General features: G+C 55.0%; 1 protein-coding gene across 1 annotated transcript; it reads right to left on the bottom strand.

Moving 5' to 3' along the window:
• Window positions 1-1,231: 1,231 nt before the first annotated feature.
• Cant1 (calcium activated nucleotidase 1) lies at window positions 1,232-16,162 on the bottom strand. The gene is made up of 4 exons (XM_076870880.1): window positions 16,074-16,162; window positions 6,261-6,913; window positions 4,114-4,317; window positions 1,232-3,287 (listed from the first exon to the last, which is right to left on the bottom strand). Exons 2-4 carry the CDS (start codon window positions 6,889-6,891, stop codon window positions 2,917-2,919), a joined length of 1,206 nt encoding a protein of 401 aa, XP_076726995.1. The 5' UTR covers window positions 6,892-6,913; window positions 16,074-16,162; the 3' UTR covers window positions 1,232-2,916.
• Window positions 16,163-21,086: the final 4,924 nt, after the last annotated feature.

Below are 21,086 nucleotides of genomic sequence, written 5' to 3'. Positions count from 1 at the left end.
CCACGTGTCCCGGCTACCCAGGTCCCAGAGGAGCTGTGAAGACCCAGGGAGACTGCGGACGAGGCAACTTACAGCCTCCTCGGGTGGAGGCCCCCAGGGCTGGTCCACACAGACCCCGACAGCTGTTCCTCATCCTCCCCGGGCGTGGCAGGGGGACAGGAGTGCACCCCCAAGGCCCAGCAGCCCAGCTCCCGCCTGTGGCTCCTGGAGTTGCTCCTCTAAGAGCCAGCCAAGACCGACTGCTCCCTCCTCCTGGGTTGGCAGCTCCTCATCCTAGCTGCTTCTCCTCCATCCCTGCCCAGGCCCTTGGTGCTCAGTCACGGACACTCTGGATTTTGGCTTGCGTGACCCTACTTTCTGGGTCCTTCTTGAGGTCCCCTTCCTGGGGGGTCCTTATGTCCTTTCGAGGTCTCCCTCCCTGGCTGTACAAGTTCCCTGCCTGATTAAGATGATCTTGGGAGGCTGCAGCACAGGGACTCTCTGCAAAGGGGTAACAGGGGGAAGGGGCCACGCGATATCTGTGGCTGTGCAGTGGCACTGTCAGCACCTCAGGCTGCCAGGATGGTGGTCACTGGGCCTAGACAGGACTAGGCAAAGCCCTGGGGAGTCAAACTCCTCCCAGTCACCCACAAGATCTCCTGGCAAGGAGGGACAGGGGGGATGACGGACAAGCTTGCTGCCACCACCAGCTCCCCTTTCTCTCTGGCTGCTCCTCCGTCTTGTTCTTCCCTCCTATTTTGAGGTGCCACGGTCTTTGCATGAGGATTCTATGATCCTTGGGAGGGCAGACTTCTGGGAGGGCCCAGACCTCTCACCTGAGCACCACCTCCTCACCGGGGCTCCGAGGTGTACCCACCGGGATGTGCAACAACACGGGTACCTGCATGTGGCCACTCAGAGCCCTTACGCACATTCACTCACTATCCACATGGCCAGGACACCAGGGGAGGGAAGTCAGGGAATGTGTCCTGGACACACAGCAAGGGCAGCAGGGCTGAGGAGCCTGTGCAGACCGTGGAAGCTGGACAGGACACCACGGCTTCCCAAGAGGTGTCCCGGGCCAGGGGGTGCCTGTCCCACTGCCCCCGGGCGTGTCCAAGGGCTCTCCTGCCCGGCTTTTCCGTGCTCCTGAGAGAAGGGTGCCCTGGGGGGGACTTGGCCTGGCCAGCACAGAGCAGGAGACGAGCACTCACGTTCCCCTGCGCTTTATTGTTTATGAAACAAATGAACAAAGGGAAGGAAACAATCATCATGCCGACAGCAGCGAACACAGAGGCAGGGAAGGCTGGCTTCCAGGTCTCTGGAAGTCACTCAGTCACACACCTGGCCTGTGGCTCAGGGGCCCCAGAACACATCAAGAGCGCCTCAAGCCAGCGACTGCCCGGCCTCTGGATGTCTTGATTCTGTTTTAAAGAACAGCTCTGATGGCATCGACGCTCAGGGGGTGGCAGCTCAGAAGCCCGCCAGGCAAAGGCAGGAGAGCGGGGTCGTGGCTGCGCCCGAGGAAGCCCGGCTTGGAGAAACATCACGTTCAGTCGAGTGTCTTTGCTCTGCTGCTTCTCCTACAGCAGGAGGACCAAGCTGTGCAGGACGTCTCACCAGAGCCTGGCAGGGGACTGTCCCAGTTCCAAGGAGAAGAGGTCTGCAAGGGTCAGCACAGGGCCAGGTGCAGCCAAGAGTCCCTCCCACCACCACCAAGCTTCTGTCGCAGGGGGGGCAGCCAGGCAGGGATGCCATGATGAATGGACTCATCCCTTCTTGGCTTAGTCCTGCCTTACCTCTGTCCCCAACCACCCCCACCTCCCCAGCACTGGGAAGAGACAACAGGGACCAACAAGGAGCCAAGTCTGTGCGAAGCTTCCACAGAGAGGAGGCTGCAAAACTCCCACAGGGAGGAGGAAGGCCATGGAGAGAAACCCAGGAGGTGGCAGGACAACCTCCAGAACAAAGCCGCCCTGGTCAAGGGTCAGCTGCTGGCCGGCCAGAACCTAGGGTGCCTCCTGGGTCAGGGAACGAGACATTCAAGTCATCCGTGAGAGTCCTGAAGGGCAAGGCGCCTTCTGAAAGCTGCCAGGGAATGGCTGCGAGCCAAGTACTCAGACACCACTGTAAACTGGCTTTGCCACCTGTGGCTGCTTAGTGACAACTTCCTGCCGCTGGTGGCAAATTTATTCACTGTGACTTTGCTCTGTGGGGTGAGATTTGGTGATTCCGTTTGATAAGAGAGGAAACTACTTTAGTAAAAATAAGTTAATAATTAAAACCTCACTCACAGTGCTACACAGCCACAGAACATTCCCAAAGGGAGGAAGCAGGGTCCTTGGCTGTGGGGTGGCTGGGAGCAACCTTGCAGGGTGCCAGTCAGCAGTGGGCAGGTGTCCCCAGAGGCCACCATGCTCCATGCATCCTGCAGTGTAAACATTTACTTTCCAAGAGTCTGGGGGCACATGGAATGGATGCCCGGGTTTGAGAGGAAGATGGGGTCGCTGGGAGCTCCTCACGGCAGGCCTGCCTCCACTCCCTGTGGCTTCCAAGACAGGGCACCTGCTTCAGTGCCCTAGGTGCTCCTGAAGCACTGACCACACAGAGAGCACAGGGAAAGGCAAGACCAGGAGGCCAGCTAGGCCAGAGGGGGGCAGAACCTGGCGGGCGGCCGGCGGCCCCGATCAAGATGCCTGCAGCGGTCCGTCTCTGCAGCCGTCTGGCAGTGCAGAGCTGGGAGCTGGCAGGGCCGGGCGGCCTCCCTGCCGCTCACAGCCTCGGGCTGCTCCACTCCAGGGACTGAACTCCCTGCTCTGGGGACGAAGCCAGACACATACCTCATGGTTACAAAGAGAAGACAACAGAAGTGAGTCCCCTGGGCTTTACAGAACCAGAGGCCCTACTCAGCCTTACTGGCGTTGGGAGCATTTTAATCTATATGAACTCTATTCCTTCATACTTCACACTTCCTATCTTGGTCTCTGGGAGGAGGACGCGCCCATCAAGCGTGAAGGCCATGATGTAGCTGGCAATGATGCCAGTGTCCTCTTCGGACTTGAGGGCCACGATTATCTGGTCGTCAGTGTTGGGGATGAACTTGAAGGATGAGAAGCCGTGTGTGGGGACCAGCTCCCCAACACGGCGGACGGAGATGTCCCCGAAGTCCTGGGCCGCGCTCAGGAGGAGGTTGGTGCCCTTGTGCTCATCTTCCTTCTCACTGTAGCGCTCCTGGCTGGCCCTGCGAGGCAGGAAGAACCAGCGCTGCAGGGTGTCGCTCCAGCAGGCGGATTCGTGAATGAGGTAGCCTTAGGACACAGGACAAACAGGTCACCAAGCACATTCGGCGGGATGCCCCAGCCCGTCCTCCCCCTCCCATCAGGTATGCTGGCCCTCGCTGCAGTGGCAGGGAGCAGGGACTCAGGACGTGTGGGCAGCAGGAACCGAGGGCCCTCACTGACCTTCCTGTGGCTGGTGACAGCACAGGCAGGCACAGCAGACAGCAAATGCTGCTCTAAGCCTTTGGTAGCCTGGCTCCTGCTGCTGACCCAGGTGCCCATGAGCCAGGCATTCTGTCTCTATTTTTGTTTCCTTGGTGCTAACGAAGGGGCATTAGAAAGGGCCCAGAGAGGGGACAAAATAAACAGGCAAGTCTGACCTGTGGGAAGAGCCACCAGAGGGGAGGCAGCCTGAGGCAGAGGAGGCCTGCCCCTCCCTTCCAGGACAGGAGCACCCGCAGGAGGAGCTCAGATCAGGCACTTCCTCCTGCACCGGGAGCTGCCCCAGCCTCCAGAGAAGCACACACCCCTGGACAAGGGTTGAGGAAGGCGGCCAGAACTGCCCACCTCCTCCTCTGGTGCTGAGAGGGACCATGGCCCTAACCTCTGGAACACAGACAGCCCACACTGGGGCTGCTCCTGTGTGGACCACGGGGTGCGGTAGAGGTACTGTCAGGACCAGGCAGGGACAAAGAGAAAATGGCTCCTGAGCCCTGGAATCCCTGGCCGGAGGGCAGCAACCACAGAGAGACGACCACTGAGCATGAGGGGACTGTCACTGTGCCTGGGGCTCAGACCTAACACCTGTGGGGTGACTGTGGGGGCTGGGCCGGAGCCGGCCTCTTGGGCCTCTTACCTGGGGGTCGGATCCCAGCGGCGGCCCTCAGGGCATTGTAGCTGGACACCCAGTTCTCGTGGTCCACGCTGCCCCTGTGGCCCACCACCTTCACCCACTCGGGGTTCTCATTCATCACCTCCCCGGTGGTGGTGGTCCACTCCTTGCCCAGGCCGCCCACGTACAGGTGCTCGTCCTTCACAGCCAGCCACTCAGCTTTGAAGCCTGAGGCGAGGAGAGGAGAGAGAAGGAAAGTGCCTGCGCTCGCTGCCCCCCTTACGCCACGCCTCCCCCCACGCCGGGGCCTGCAGGAGCTGCAGCCAGTCAGGTCACGTGGCCCTGGCAGCGCAGCAGCTTTGCACATCAGAAGTCAAGGCATTTCACTGGGCAGGGGCAGGAGCCAGGGGCAGGAGCCTATGCAGAGCCCCACACCCAGGAGTCCCAGAGACGGCAGTATCTCCCTCCCCGCTTACTGCCCTCTGAGGAAGACCCCATCTTCCTTTGGCAACCCTAGCAGGAAGTCTCTGTGAGTGGCTTGAGTCCCTCCAGCACTGCAGCTCCACCCTCCCCTCCCCTCTGCCCCCAACCCCTCAAGCTGCCCCCCATCCCCAAGACCACTCTCAGATGCTGGAGCAGCGCAGGCCTGACAGCCCTGTGGTCTGCGGCGGGACTGCCCAGGAGGCCTGGTGTTCAGATGCATCTTCATTTTGATGTATTTATTCAGGAACTACCTCTGTTTTTTTCTTAGCTGACTTATTTACTATGAGCCAACCTTAGAAGGCTGCAGCACAGTTCAGGCTGGGGGGTCTTTGTTCTTCTAGCACATTCTGACCTGTTCTAACCCCTGGATGCTAACTTGTGGTTGTTTTCCGAAATATCCTGCAAGCTTCTCAGCTCCAAGGAGCTGGAGCTCCAGCCCCTCCCTGCACTGAGGACAGCAGCTCCTGGAAGACTTCTCTGCAGGTGGCTCTGGGGGTCCTGCTGAATTCTGGCAGCCCCAGTGACCTCATTAGTCACCCGAGCCACATCTGTGATAAGATGCTCCATTTACTAGGTCTTCAGTCCCTTCTGGATGCCCTGAGCACAAGCCAGTCCCAAAGGCCCTGTGACCCTGCTTTCTTCCTTGTCCAAGAGAAAGAACGAAACCACACAATGATAGCCTAAAGCCCTGATGGACATGAAGCAGGAAGTTGGGCAACCAACATCTTCTCTGATTCCCACATGGAAAAGTGTCCCTCCAACAACCCAGCTGGGGGCAATGCTGGATTTCATCCCCGGGAGACGGCCTGAGAGGCTGCCATGGGAGCCCAGTTAGAGCAATTCCTTCTTTGACCTGAAAGAGCCTCCAGGTGCATTTAGCTTTCTAAAAGGGGCAGGTCCCCAAAGAGCTCAAACGGGGAATGATGCGCCAACCTGGCCAATGCCCTGGGCGCTGGGCTCTCTCTCCATGTGATAGCTCTGGCAGCTCATCCCTGCCCTGCAGACGCAGTAACTCCTTTCTGGCAAACCCAAGCTCAGGGTTGGGTGCCAGTGGTGGGCAGGAATGGTGGCTCCTTACCACTGCCCTGCCCTGCTTGCTTCCAGGCAGAGCATGATGGTTCAGGAGACCTTTTCTGTAGGCTCAGGGTGGCAGCAGTGGCTTCCCAGTTCCAGAAGCTGAGATCAAAGTCTCGCTCAAACAGAACCACCGGCCACCATGGTTTCAAGGTAAGGTACTTGGGGGTGGACCCCAGCCCAATCCTAAGATGCCTATGAAGATACACAAAGGGACATGGTTCTGAAGGGAGTAAAAGCAGAAGTGACATGGTCCTAAAACTCATTCTGGAAGAAATGTCCCACTCTCTGGTGGGCTCTAGTGATAAGCTTTGACTTCTAGAAACAGCTGGGTGTGATGGATGGTGGCTCCTGTTCATGGTGGGGGTGCAGGGCTGAGTAGGTGTATGAAGTCTTCACCCGGCACCAGGGTTACTTTTCAACTGCAAACCCAACTACAGCCAGCTGGCCTGGGGTCCCCCAGCACAGGCCCTGATGAGAACTTGCCAGAAGTGGCGCCCTTTAGGGGCTGGGACCTGGCTCGGGGTAGAGCATCTGCCTGGCATGCATATGGCCCTGGGTCAGCTTCCCCAGCACATCAAAAACAGGTGAAAACAGAAGGTGGCTCCATTTACCTTTCTCCACGGTCCCATCACCATCAGACAGAATCACCCAGGGCACAGCCTTTGTGCCTTCGATCTGGTAGATGACCCCCGTGCGGTCATCCACAGAGTAGAGTTTCCCATTAAAGACGACCAGATCAGAGAGCTCCATGCCCCTTCCCTTTTCTGCCAGGTGGGACTCTAGGATCCCATGGTCTTTGTCCCACTCAATGGTCACTTTATCCCCACTGTCTGACAGGGTCAGATAGCCCTTCTTCAGGTAACTGAACCAGGTGTTTTCCTCCTGGGCCTTAGACTCTGTGTCCAGGTCAGCAATGACTGCAATTCGGTACCGAAGTCCACCTGGTGTCCTCTGGGGGGCCGAGAGGGGGTAGGTGTCATTGTAATGGGCAGCAGGCGTCTGGCCAAGTCTCCAGTTGTGTGCATTGTGAGCAAGAGTCCTGCCCGGGGCTGGGCGGTGGGAGTACAGCAGCCAGAAGAGGGCTGCACCCACGAAGGATGTCAGGATCACCCTCCAGCGGGGACGGAAGCGGGGGTCTGCGGCCTTGGTCATGGACGCCAGCACAGGAAGTCCCCCCACACTTATCCGGAGGGAGTGCATAGGCTCATTCCATTCCAGGTGGTCAGAGGGCTGGATGGGCATCAGACTGAGCACCGGGCAGAACCTGCACCCCAAGGAGAGAGGAGAGTGGTCAGCAAGCAGGAAGCACATGGTCTCAGCAGAGTGTCGGGGCTACAGTCAGGCTTATCCAGAAGAAAGGGCTTTCATGGCTTTGTCAAAACCTCACCCCGCAATTTTATTTACTCTTATTCAGCAAGAAAACATCTTTTTAGAAGAAAAATTATCCCCTGTCCCTGTCCCAGCTGGCAAAGATGAGCAAGAATGAGGGGTTTGGGGTGGGCTGGTGTCTTACAGACTCTAAAGGGGAACAAACAGGGGAGTCAAGTGGGGAAGGGAGCAGGGCAACAGAGGGGGCATAGACCCAAATGTCACCTCCTATAAGCCCTCCCCGTGTTGCACAGCGGGACTGTTAATTTCTGCCTCCACCTCCGCACCCCCAGCTCCCAGTCAGTGCCCAGCACAGACTGGACAGGGGCTTAGTAGGTGAATGAGGCTTTACTTCCTGGGCCAAGCCCATGAAATGAGAAATAAAGCAGGTGGGAGCCGGCAGAAGACTTCCACCGACTTGATATGCGGCTGGAAGCGACTCCTCCCTGGCGCCTTCTACTAACTTCCACGACTGCAGGGACAGAGTCCGAGCCACTCCTGCTGCTGGGGGCCCAGCCTGTGTGTACACAGGCTCCAGAGGACTGCTGGCTCACCCAAGGCCTTGGCCAAGCCCTGGGCCCCTCTCAGGCCACACCCCAGGCAAGTTCAGGGTTGGGCGCTGGAGGTGGTGGGCAGGAGTGGCGGCTCTTTTCCACACCCTCCTTGCTTGCTTCTAGGCAGAGAGCGATGGTTCAGGGGGACCACAGAGGTGCCAGGCCAGCATCAGCATTGCCCCCCTCCCTGGAGTGGGGAGCTGCCTGTCTCCAGGACAGTTGCCCAGGGCCATCGAGAAGCTGCTCCTGGCTCTGCTGGGGACACAGCTGGCCACTGCTCCTGGCCCTTCCACCTTCAACTTAAAGCAGTTCAGTACCTCCCTTCTGGATCAATGGAGCATGTCTGCCACCTCAAGAAAACAGGGAACAAAACACATGTGACTTCATGGGCAGCTGCTGCTCTCACTGCCAGGCAGCATCTGGGAACGGTCTGGGCACCCCAGCAGCTGTGTGTGAACCTTGGGCCCTCGTGCACCTGACCACGAGGCACCCACATCCAGGCTGCAGGCCGTTTACAGGGCAATGCCCCACATGGAAGCCTGCATCTCACGCCCTCTCCTTGGACAGTCGGGTTTTAGCCAGAAGGGTCAGGTTCAAGGGTGAAGGGTGTGCATGAGGTCTGCTATTCTGAGCAAGAGTGGGAGAAGATTTCCAGGCCCCTAAGGGGCTATGGCAACCACCTCACAGGGTGGGTCTCTTGGGCAAGGGCTGCTTCTTGGCAATGGCCACAGGTGGTCACTGTGGCCTTCCTGCCTGGAGAACTTTTCCCTGATGGGTTCTGTTTCTCCCTGTCCCTTTTTCAACCCTAGAGCTTCAAACACTGGCAAGGCCCAAGAGTCCCAGTGGTTTATCCTTCGCCTGGATGTGACCACTGAGCTCTGAATTCCTCCATCTCACCTCCTATGCAAAATGCTGCCTGCATTTCCAACATGCAATTTAAACATGATGTTTCAAAACATAAGTCCTAGGCCCCCTCCCCTCAAGCCCCTCACCCCATCTTCCCCCAAATGGCATGGTGAGGAGGCTGCCATATGCACAGCTGCCAAGCAGAGACTCTCACCGGAACCTAGGAGATGCACCTTTCTGAGTGGGTGTTACACTTCAACGAAAAGATACCAACCACCACAGAAGTCCTCAGAGTGACCTATCCCTCCCTTTTCATTCCCAAAGTCCACTGGCAGAGCTAACCATTCAAAACTGGCCTCCTATCCCTGGCTCCCGTCCATTTCTAGGCTCAGCCCTCACTATACCACGCCAGCAGCCTCCCTCAGTCCCTCTGCAGCCACTGTCCTCCCTGGCAACCCATTGCCACCAGCAGCCTGCACCACAGCGTATGCGACCTTCAGGCTTCTCGTTCCAGGAACACAGTCCTGCAGCCTCCAGTGCAGCCCTCCCCACTCTCCACCACCTCCTCTGCTTGCCAGCCCCAGCCATGCTGGTCCCCTTTGGTCCTGGCTACCACAGCCCTCATCCCCAGGGCACAGCTTCTGTTCCCTTGCCTGGGACACTGTGGTCCTGCTCTTTGCATGGCTAGTTCGCTTCCATCTTCAGGATTTTCTGAATGTCCACTCCTTGGAAAGACCGCGTCCCTCCTGCTCTCCACCATCTGTAGCCTTATGCACTGTTCTTGCTCTGCCTTGAATTCTGTGCGGGGACTTGCTCTGCTGTCCCTCACACTCAGCTTACCACTGGGCAGCTGGTAGAAACTTGGTGCACATTTGCCAGAGGAATGAAAAATAAATGTCGTAGTTGGCCATTATTCAACTGCCCCTCAATACCCTGTCTCCTCTGTGCCCCCAACCTAGTCATCAAACTCACAGCCTGAGATCAAGTCCCTGACATGTGACCCGTTTAGCTGCACATCTGAGCTGCAGGTCCAGGGAAGATGGCACCTGCTGTCACACACACTGCTGCTGTCCTCCCTGGCCCTGGAGCCCCTGCAGGTATTGCTGCTCAGCAGTCTCGACATCCCTCTGTCACCAACCACATCTCCACCATTCTTGTCAAAATTCCTGCCCACTGCTCCCAGCAGCCCCTCTTGCAGCAGCTGAGGCCTGGGTGTGGCCACACCCCTACACTTTGTGTCAGGGAAAGGGTTTCCCTCTGCCACTCAGCTCGGGGTCCCCAGCAGGCTGGGTGCTGCTGCCTCCTCTGGCTCACCTCACTCACTCTTCAGACTATTCATGGGACACGGCAAGTACTGAACTTTGGTTTGTGGACAGCAGATCTGTGAACCCATGAAGGGGGACAAGTCCTTCCTGAGCCCTGGCACCTGTGTCACCATCTCAGAAGAGCACCCACACTCACTGGTCCCCCTCTCCTTGAGCCGCTGCACAGCCTGGATCTGAACTTCCTGCATGTTCTCTGTGCCTCTCAGTGCTCTGTCCCTCCTAAAACCAGGGGGCCTCTCTGCTGGCCCCTGGGGCTGGCTTCCCTCTCTGCCAGTGTACAAGCTCAGTCACTACCTCATCCTCTAGCTCTCCCATGGCTTGACGTCTGCTAGGAAGGCCCTGCGCCTCTGTGGCCTACACCCCCTGAACTGCAGGCCAGTTGAGCAGCCACATTCCAGGCCCCTGGGCACTAAACAGATTCCTCTATAGGAATTTACTCTCCTGGCTAAGGATGGGCCCAACCTCGCGAGTCACCTGGAGCAGTAACAGCTTTCTGGTTTCCATACACCCAGGCAGGCACCAGGCCACTTACACTGCCCGTCCCCGCATCCTGCCTAGTCCTCTCAACCTGATAACGTCCGAGGGCTCCTAATGACCTAGAACTTGCAGGTCAAAACTTGCCATTTCTAGTTTTCAGACCTCAGACAAGGGACTTCCCTTTCTCAGCCTCAGTTTCCTCCCTGGTGCCACACTGAAGGGAGAGGGCTGCCCCGGCCTGACTGCTGTCTTTCCTCTGAAAAGCACTTTTACCTACTTCAGCCTGTAGAGAAGGCCAGAGTCTTCAGGCCCAGCCTCCCTGGAGTGCTCCACCGGCACGACACAGGGTCACTCACAATTCTAGACTCCAGGTGTCTAGACCCTACTCAGGGTGGTTCCTCCACCGGGGATCTCCACCGGGGATGCTGGTCTTCTCTGCCCACAGGAACCACCACAACTCCCTGGAAGTGCCAGGACAGCCCTGCTCCTGCTCCCTCCTCTCCTGCCTTATGTCTGAGGTGAGTACTCCTCCACATGCCCCATCCGCAGCAAGCCTCCCTCCTGGAGGAAGCTGATCCTGGCCCCAAGATACCCAAGAACTGGGGCTGGGGTTATGGCTCAGTGGTAGAGCACTTGCCTAGCATGTGTGAGGCACTGGGTTCGATCCTCAGCACCACATAAAAATAAATAAACAAACAATTGCCATTATTAAAAAAAAAAAATAGGAAGAAGAACCTAGGAGAGTGACCTTGTATGGCAATGTGAACTTTGGAGATGTGGTTAAGGATTCTGAGTTGGGAAGGCTGTCCGGAGGCCCTAAATGCAAGCTCAGTATCTTTTTATAAAGGGGAGGCAGGAGATCGATGGAGACAGAAGAGAAGGCCAAGTGACCTCAGAGGAAGAGGTAGGTGACATGGCCACAATCCAAGGAACACCTGGGGCCCCTAAAACTGGAAGGACAAGGAATGGATCCTCCTTTAGAGCCTTCGGAGGGGGTGCAGCCCTGGGGACACCTTGGTTTTGACCTAGTGGATTGATACTGGTTTCAAGTTCTCTGGCTATTCAATATCCATAACCTCGAGAGAAAAAGCGTGTGCTTCCTTAAGCCACCAAGTGTGTCACCTGCTAGGGCACCCTAGGAGAGGAAGACCCTCCCAACAGCGTCCTCTGTGCACCAGCACACCACACAGCCCAGCCTGGCCAGGTGAGCTCCTGGAGGGAGGCTCTGCCTCAGCACAGGACCTCCGCGGCCACAAGACGGGAGGTCTGGCCTTCCAGAGTACCTTCCTTCTCTCCTTTAGCACTGGGAGTTGCTGTGTTTTGCAGAAGTCTCCCTTGCCTTTGTTCTCCATGGCCCCACACCGGGTTCTGCCCCAGGCTGACTCTGGCCGCCTTGGCTGCCCAGGCCATCAAGCCAGGGCTTCCAGGGCTTCTGGAAGCTTCATTTAAAAGACACACAGCCACCAGCAACAGAAGCCAGGGCCGATGAAAGACAAATGGACAGGGGCTGGTCCCAGAAGAAAGGAGCTGAGCCTGTCCCCCTCACACCCTTGCACCCTCAAAGGTGAAAGAAGCTTGTCACCCCCACCTGCAGCATGAAGTTTTCATAAGGAAAAAAAGTACCAAGGCTGCAGTGAAAAGACCAGGTTCCTGGGCAGCCAAGCACCTGGCAGGGGGCCTGCAAACAAGTGTGGCCCAGGCTCAGAAGCCTTCCAGGCCCGTACCCTGCTAGCCGGCTTCTTCCCATGTTGTTAGTGCTCCCTGAAAAGAGCAACCAGAGCACCAGCTACCTTAGAGGCTCTGGCTCCCGATTCCTCTACCCCTTTTCTAGGCAGGCACTGAGAAAGGATCACAGACCTTCAGGCATTTCGGATTCCTTTACTAAAAAGCCAGAAACAGCAAAGCTCAGCAGTGGCAGACACAGATGTCTGCCCACTCCAAAGGACGTTTTTTAGGTAGCATGGGAGCAGCGAGGAAACAGGGTGTTTTTCTCTATGCACACCCAGGAGGCCACCCAGGCTGTGTCCCTATCCTGGGAGTGAGTAGCTCCTCCACTGTTAGGAAGAGCCGTGACTCAGAAGACACCTACCTCCATGGAAACCCCAGGCGTGCACCCACTCTCCACCGCAAGCAGAGGGATCAGGGGTGCCTACACAGCAGACAGCCGGCCAGTCTACGGGTCTCTCCTACTTCCTTAAGAAGTGCAATAAGGCAGGTGGCAGAGCAAACAGGTTTAAGGCACTGTCAGAGCAGACTCCTCCCTTTCAGGATCCAGGCAGGGCAGGACAGCTCTCGGTGCTGGGTCTCCCAGTCCCTCACTCCTGCACCCGAGAGAATGCGCGACAGCAAGTCTCACAGAAAGGGACGCTTGCTTACCCGCGCTACTGCCCTTGAGCCCATTCCAAATCTGGACAGGTGGGCAGCTCAGGGAAGTAAGAAAGCAATGCCTGTGCCAGGGACTGCTGAGGCCGCCTGCCCCCCAAGGCCCCTAGCTCAGGGTCCTCGAACTCAGCACCTCCACCCACCCACGCAGGGTCCTGCAGGGAAAGGCACTCGCAGCTGCTCTTGGCACCAACTTGTCACTTCAAAATGACTTGTTTGGGGGGCTGGGGATGTGGCTCAAGTGGTAACGTGCTCGCCTGGCATTCGCGGGGCACTGAGTTCGATCCTCAGCACCACAAAAAAATAAAATAAAATAAAGATGTTGTGTCCACCAAAACCTGAAAAATAAATATCAAAAAATTCTCTCTCTCTCTCTTAAAAAATGACTTGTTTTCAGCTTTTTGTTTTTAGTACTGGGGATTGAACACAAGGGCACTGAACCACTGAGTCACATCCCCAGCCCTTTTTGTATGTTTTATTTAGAGATAGGGTCTCACTAAGTTGTTTAGGGTCTCGCTCAATTGCTGAGGCTGATTTTGAACTCAGGATCCTCCTGCCCCAACCTCCTAAATTGGTGGGATTACAAGTGTGCACCACTACACCTGGCTGGGTTTTTATTTTTTAAGTCAACTACTTATGAGCAGGGTGTTAGTTTCCACTGCTGTTTTAACTAATTTCTACAGACTCAGCAATTTAAACATCACAAAACTATTTATTTCAGTCCTGTAGGACAGAAGTCTGACAAGGGTCTCACTGGGCTATAATCAAGAACTGGCTGGTTCCTTTTCCAGTCTCTTGGGGAGAATCCACTTCCTGGCCTCTTCCAGCTTCCAGAGGCTGCCTGTTCCTTGCCTTGTGGCTCCTTCCTCCCCCTCTGACGTCAGCCACATGGCATTCCTGGTGCCTTTCTGCTGTCACTTCCCTCTCACTCTTCTACCTCTCTCTTCCACTTTAAGGACTCCATGTTCATGTGGGGCCTGAGAGAAAATGCAAGAGACCAACCCTGTTTCTGGCAGGAGATCAGCAACCTGAATTCCCTTGGCCTGTAACCTAGCTATTCACAGGTGGGGAAGAGGATGGGGCCTGGCCCTCTTGGGGGCTTGACTATTCACACCAAGCCTTTCAATGGGTCGGGCCACACAGCTTCACACCTCTACAGTTTGAATTTCTGTTTTTGCTTAATTTATATCACTTCAAGCATTACCCAAACCCTGCTGAGATATCCCAAACAACCCTATCCTCCACTTTCCCAGAATGCCTGAGAATACAGGGTTTCAACAGTTCCTGATGGACCCAATCAGGGCTCATTCCAGACAGTTCAGTCGCACCTTCATGCTTCCCTCAGTGTGGGCTCCTGGGACAGGCGGGAAGTAGACCCCTGGAGCCACGCACCGGCACTACATGCTCAGAGCTCAGTCACCCTGCTCAGTGTGAAGCCAGATGTCAGCTCCTTCTGACTTCCCACAGCATCTTCCCCTGCCCACTCAACTCCGGGACTTATTATAGAGAAATAATGAAGATTAAAAAAGTGTGGACCGAAAGAGGAAAATAAACAACTTCCCAGTTTTCTCTAGTATCAAGATTGCTTTTTCCTAACCAATACCTTGGCTCAATGAAAAGGAAAAGCAACATAAATGTTCTTAAAAATCAATACAAAAGTTTTAAATTCCCTTAATCTTGGCATTTGACACAAGCTTCTGGGGGAAATCTCAATCCGCAGAGGGCACTGTCCCCCCACATCCTGGTACCATTCCACAGATAGATGACCTCCCAGTGGCAATGACCCACTTTACACTCTGGACCCAGCTGCAGATCCCAGCTCACAGCACATGCTAGAGCATCTGCATGCCCACCCCATGCAGCTATGGGAGGGCCATCCTCACTGTGGAGGACCTTCTCAAACAGAAGTGACCGCCCGTGTGTATTCTTGGGAACCTGTATGTGGGGCCACATGCACAGAGCAAGGACAACTGCTTCCACTGCACCCCAGGACTCTCCTCACCACTCCTGTGCTCAGGGCGGCACGACATGTCAGGCACACAGGTGACAGATGGGCAAGCATGTTCTCCTGTACCAAAAGTTTAAGCCCACACACTCACTAAGTTGTTCTGGGCTGCGAAAACACGGTCACACCCATTGGGCCCATTCAGTTGCAAGATTATGATTTTGTCCACCTCTTTGGATGTAACATAAGCTTTGGGGATCAGGTCAATTTGGACAAGAAAAAAGTGACAGACCTAGAGTATTGTTCCTAGACTGTTGTGGTGGCCTTGTGACAATGCCTAGACAAATCTGTGCTTCACTTGAGTTCTCTTCCTGAGGACACACTGGGCCACATGCGACAGGAAACCCTTGCCTCATCCAGAGAGCAGGCTGGCTCCTCCAATCGGCTTTCTACAGGGTTTTTGGGCACACAGAGAAGGCTCACTGAGGGCAGTGGGTAGAGGCCCCAGGGAGACCACTATGCCAACAGGCTCCAGCTGAACTGTTATGCTGAGACCTAAGGAGGGGCTAGAAGAAGGGTCTGCACCCCAGACCAGGAGGACAGTTCTCAGCCAACATGCTCACAACAGGAAGGAGCTGCCAATTCAGCTCCTTCAAGGCTGCAGCACATGCTCCCTTGTCACACAGGTCCTTCTGAGATCTGGTGCTTTTCTCAAGTTTTGGCCAGTCAGATCCCCTTGACACTAGCAGACTCGGGTTCCAATCCTGTGCAGTGTTGAGAACATGGTGGAAGACGATGCCAAGCAAACCCCAGAAGGGAAAGAGAAATGGAGCTGGCATGCTAAGGGACCAGTTTTTCTGAAGGAGAGAAGATGCCTGGGGGAAAAAGAGTTTGCTGGAGGTACATGGAAGAGAGATCACGGTGGCCCTGGGCCAGACCTAGGAACAGAGGGAAACGAGAAGCAAAGGCACCAAGCCACAAGAATGGGAAAGGGGTGCTAGTCCCCAGGGATGGGAGACTCGGGCTAGACTGGAGGGGTAGAATCGGCGGGGAGGGAGGACAGTTTGCGAGTAAAAGATGGAATGAGATGTGCTGCCTAGAGGAAGGCTGGGTCTTGGCTACGGGGTCCTGGGTAAGGCAGAGCGAGCAAGAACTGGGGCGGAGCGGGATGCGGCGTGACAGGTGGGAAGGGGCGGGAAGGGGCGTCGCCCGTCAGTCGGGGAACGGCGCGGCAAAGGCGGGAGCAGGCCTGGGTTCCGGGTGGCGAGGAGGGAAGGAGACGTCCCCGGCGCAGGGTCCCGTGAGAGCCGGGCGGGCCTCCCACCAGGCCGACGGGAGGGCATTGCGCTGCAGTCGGCGGGGAACGGGACCCGCACTAGACGCGAAAGGAGGCGTCCGCCCGCAGGCTGCGGGTCAGGGCCCCGCTCGCCCGCAGGGCCAGGGCCGAGCCGCGGCTGGGTGGGGGCGGCGGCAGGCTCGGGGCCGCAGCGATCGAGGGCGCCGGCCCGCGGGCGCGCCGTCACTCACCCGCTGCTGGCCTGGCTCCGGTGCCCTGCGGCGGCCGCCTCGCTGCGCAGGGCCGGACGCGCGGGCCACCACTTCCGCCCGGACGCGCGTTCCCGGCAGCCTCTGTTCTGCGCCTGCGCCACATGGTTCGGCCGCGCGCTCCCGGCGGCCCCGCCCCACCCGCTCACGTGTTTCCGGCTGCGCGCCCGCGCGCCAGGCTGGCCCAATACCTCGAAGCTGGCCTGCAGGTGGGGAGGCCAAGAATCCGGGGCCGTCGGTCCCCAGCCCCTTGAGGGGCCCTGGCCCAGGTCCTCCCGGCCGTTCTCTGCAGGCGCTTCAGGGAGGCCCTCTGCCACAGTGCAGCTCCCGCCGCCAGCGCCCGGGAGGCCCCCAGGAGCGGGTCCTGGGCGGTGTCCCTGCGAGCTCTGCTCTCCTACCTTCCCTGCCCCGAGGCGAGGGCTGCTGCTAGTTTCACGTGGTTCCTCTGGCAGAAGCTTGATGATACAAAGTCCTGAACACATAACACTAAATTACCTGTTTAAAACTGTATTTTTCAAGTGACAGCGACCTCTACCCCCCTGGTCTTGGATTGAACCCAGGGCCTAATGCATTCTAGGAAAGGGCTCTACTACAGAGCTGCACCCCCAGCCAGGTAAACTTCCTTTAAAGAAAGAAGAAGAAAAGGACAGAAAGTGTGCTGAACCCACTGTCTTTGCTGAGAGAAGCTACAGATCTTTTTTTGTTTTCCTTTTTAATTTTTGTAGCTATTGATGGACCTTTATTTTAATTATTTCCGTTGCTGAGAATCGAACCCAGTGCCTCACACATGCAAGGCAAGCATTCTACCACTAAGCCACAACCCAAGCCCTATAAATTCTTGAATTCATGGATGTCTTGCTAAACGGAGTCCCAACACATTCTATGGGTTGTTATTGTAAATTATCCAAATCTTTTAATTACTATGATATCTACATATGCATCCCATAATGGAAATGACATTGTTCCTGGTATCTTTAAAGCTCTCCAAACCCTTCCCATTCCCAACCCCTTTCTACCCTCCAGAGCTAGCCATGATCCAGAATGTTACTGTTGATCATTTTCTTGCCTTACTTTATGGTTTTTGCATATAGATGTGAAACTATATTGTTTAGTTCTACCTATTTTAACCTTTAAAAACAACATGAAACTATGCATTGGATGACAGATGCAGTTGTTCCATGAATACTATCAGGCATTTAAGTTTTGCTGATCTGCTGCCGTTAAATGTCTTCTCCCTGCCTGATAACTTGGAGAGTTTGGACCATTTATTCTTCTGTGGATGCCCTAACATCTCAGTGCTATTTTTAGGAAATAATTCATCCTTTTCCCTATTAATAGGCAGGTAATGCCAGTTTTGTCATACACCAAGTTTCAGTGCACACATGGATCTATGCGGGGACTCTTACTTTGTATTGATATTTCAGATCTGCTCTGATGCCACTTCATTATTGTCTCATTATATTAGTCTTTAAATGTTGTAGAACATGTCCCCCCATCCTCAACTATTTGGCATGTTGAGTGGAATTGTTTTGAGTCTATAGATTAGTTGAGAGAAATCTGAGGTTTTTATGATGTGGAATTTTCTGCCCAAGACCAATTTGCCTTTCCACTTAATTCAGCTCTTTGCTGTTTTTCAGTGCAGTTTGGTTTTTCGCTTCTCATTATAGCTTGGGATGGTTCCAGCTCACCGTTGAGAGAGACGTTTCATTCTCTAATCAGTTGCATGGCATTCTGCTGTGTGACTGTGTTGTAATTTACTTTATCAGGCCCCCAAGAGTTCTTTCAGGATACCTGTGATCTTTTCTATAGGACAGCAGTGCTTGGGGGTTGTCCCTGTGTGATTCAAACACAGTTGTCCTGGGTTTAAAGTGGTATTTGCATACTAGGAGTGAACATACACTCCACAGAGATTGTGTTGTGAAATTGCTGCCCTTGAGGTCAACAGCCTCACAATTAGGTTTCCATTCGATTTTCATTATTGTCTATATGTCATTAGAGAATTTACCATGGCTTCTGTTGGGGCAAAAAGGCATAATACTCCTTGCCTAGCATGGGGGTCATGGCCCAGGCTCCTGGAACAGAAGACAGTAGCAAGAGTAAAGCATGACAAATTATGTTTTGGGTCTTCGTAAAACAAAGACCCAAAGACCCAGATTTGATGGGCGAACAGACTTGGAAATGTGATGGGACAAAAGGGGGATAACCTAGAGGGATCAGACCGGGGAGGGGAACCCAGCTACGCCTGTTTGTCCAGCTCCTTCCTCCTGAGAGTCGGGCAGGACACTTTCTGGAATGAAGGTCATATAACCTACCATCAGACAAGGTAGATCAGAGAAATTCTTTATGGCCTGCTTCAGAGTAAAGGTTCTAGGCTTTATGGCTGGCTTTGGGGCAGAGGGATTCTATCTTCCTGTCTCCGGGCAGAGAGGAGCTGAAGGCCTGAGAGAGGCTGTGTCCAGGTCGCTGCCAAGGCTTTGCGTCTCCTGCGAAGCAGGCAAGGCGCACAGCACCTTATCTGTGGCTTCGTGTTCTGGGCCCCAAACCTTGGGCCCTTCTCTCCTTTGGTTTCCGAGGCACGTTTCTTCACAGGCATTCATTCTTCCACAATCTAGTGCTTAGGGCTGTGCTGGCCGCCAGGGGGCCCTCTCATTTCATCTCATGGAGTGGACTGTTGCATCATTGTTCTGTCTAAGCCTAGTCTAACTGAAAGCATTCATTACCAAAATAGGGGAGTAAAGGGTTAGAGACAGAGAAACTGAGGTTGAGGGAAATGAAGTGGTTTGATTAAAGTTGAGAGGCATGTAAATGACAAAAGCAAGACTGCAAGGGTAGTTTCTCACCACCCACCTCCTGGAGCCCTCTGGGAAGGAAGGCCCTCTAGCTTGTGGTTTCCTCCAGGTAGGAGCCCCATAAAGAAGCAGATTAACCTGGCCTGTCCTTGCAGCTGTCAATCCTCATCTCCACCTGCCGGAGCCTCCCAGAATAGGGGAAGTGCTGTCCAGGAGCCATGAGCTCGGGCCAGTGGCCAGGAGGCTCTGCGGCTGCCAAGTTTCCACTTTTCTATCTCAGCAACTTCTCCAAGTCTCCACGGAGCCTCTCCCCACCCCTACCCCTTGGCAGTGGGTCACCACCAACTCGAGCCCTTGGGAATGGAATTCAAAAGTTTATAATACCAGTCTCTGCCTTTGTGGGGTAACTGGGCAGCCTGGCCCAAAATAGCTGGAAGGGCAGGATGTGAGGGCTGCAGTGGGAAAAATCACAATACCACTAATGACGCCTTGTGCTTATCGGGAACCCAGTGTCTCACAGCCCTCAACGTAGCTTTTTCCAGCAATGGGAAAACAGACACAGCAAGTTCTGATGACATGGCCTGGGAGGGGGGACAAACTGCCAAGTAGGGGAGGGCACAGAGTGTGCTGCCTGCTCCACAGGGTTCCAGGGAATGTTCCTCTGGGAGTCTCCGGCCTCATCCCACAAACAACCCTGGTCTGAGAAAGGGGGGGCTGCTTGGGAACATCCAGGAAGCTGTAGGGCCTTGGCCCACACATGCGTGTAGATGCAGCTCCCAGGAATTCCAGCATGTGCTTGGTGCACTGCTCATTTGGGGGCCCAAGGAGGTCTCGGAGGGGGCTGGGTGTTTGTGGTTGGCTTTGACTTCTGACCCAGCGTCCCAGGGCTGATGCAGTCTGCCCCCGCACCGCTGCTGCTGGATTGGGTTTTGGTTTGTTCTGTTTTTGTTTCTCTGATTCTTGTCCTAGCACCCACAGGAAGGTGTTGGCTACACTGAGAACATTCTGGTTCTAATTGCTCAGGGCCTTCACGGCTAGGGGTGAAAGAAAATCAGGTCGTCTGCAAGAGCATGCACGTTTGCCAAATTTGCTGCCTTTCCTCCTAACAATCTTAAGGCAGAAACGGAGCTGGTGACAAGGGCAGCTGTCTGGTGTGGTAACACCATTGACTTCCCTCGCTGAGCCTTGGCTGTGTTCTTTGGGAGCCGGCCTTGTCTCTGCCCGTTTGCCTGTTGGCTTAGGCTGTGGGCCACAGTGATATTTTCAACCTGGGTCCCTGCTCTTGGAATTTCCCACGCCTCTGAGCCTTCTGTCTCACAAATACCCTGGGAAGCCCCAGGCTCATTTTGCTGTATTTAATATCATGCTGCACTCCCCCCCCCCGCCCCGCCTCCAGTAAAATGAGTAATTCCTTTTCTAGTCTCTTGGGAAATGTGGGGACTCATCCCAAAGGAGGAAAAGAAGATTATATTGATAACAATGATAATTACCATGAACATTGTAGCACTTTGTGTCTGTCTCACCCACCTTTTTATTAATTGTGAGAGCAACTACAGGTTCCTAATTGCTTCTCCAAAACCCCCCAATACAAAAAGCTCTCAAAAGTTGATTTTTCCTCTAAATGTGCCACAAATTTAATGCCACAATGTGACTTGAACCATTGTGAGACTATAAATGGCCTTCATTTATTTTACCACAGAATAGTCCAAATGTCTTGGAAGAGTGCTGCCCAAAGCCCCCTGGTGTGAGGAGCTCTGTGACCTTTGCGGCTTACTCTGAACACAAGTGGCTCAGCTGGTTCCAGATCAGAAACCCTGGGCCCATCTCTGCCTGGTAGGGAAGGAGCAAGGAGACCCCCCAGATTCTCTGTATCCCTGGCTGGGTCAGGGTAAGCTGACCCAGCTCTGGGACTCCGCACAGCTCTGGGACTCAGTGCCCTTGTCCAGGTGAGCCTGCTGCAGACGGGCATCATCCTCTGCTGTGTTTCTGAGTTCCACGGTGGGGTGGGGGTGGGGGACTCCAACTCCTTGCCTTAGAATTATGTTTCAGGTAAGTTTCTTTCAGTTGGTCAATGCCAGAGCCATCTTGCGTGGAAGAAAGAGAAGGAGCAACTCTTCCATCTTCTGCATCTTTTCTGAACTGTGCACCCAGCTTTGTGGATTTTGGTGTTGGCCCAGGTCTTCACTAAGTGGAGGCTCCAGGGAAG

This window comes from Callospermophilus lateralis, chromosome 11, assembly GCF_048772815.1.
Source record: "Callospermophilus lateralis isolate mCalLat2 chromosome 11, mCalLat2.hap1, whole genome shotgun sequence".
Classification (NCBI taxonomy): Eukaryota; Metazoa; Chordata; class Mammalia; order Rodentia; family Sciuridae; genus Callospermophilus; species Callospermophilus lateralis.
Note: the sequence above shows the minus strand (reverse complement) of the source record. Positions and strands in the feature narration are given on the sequence as shown.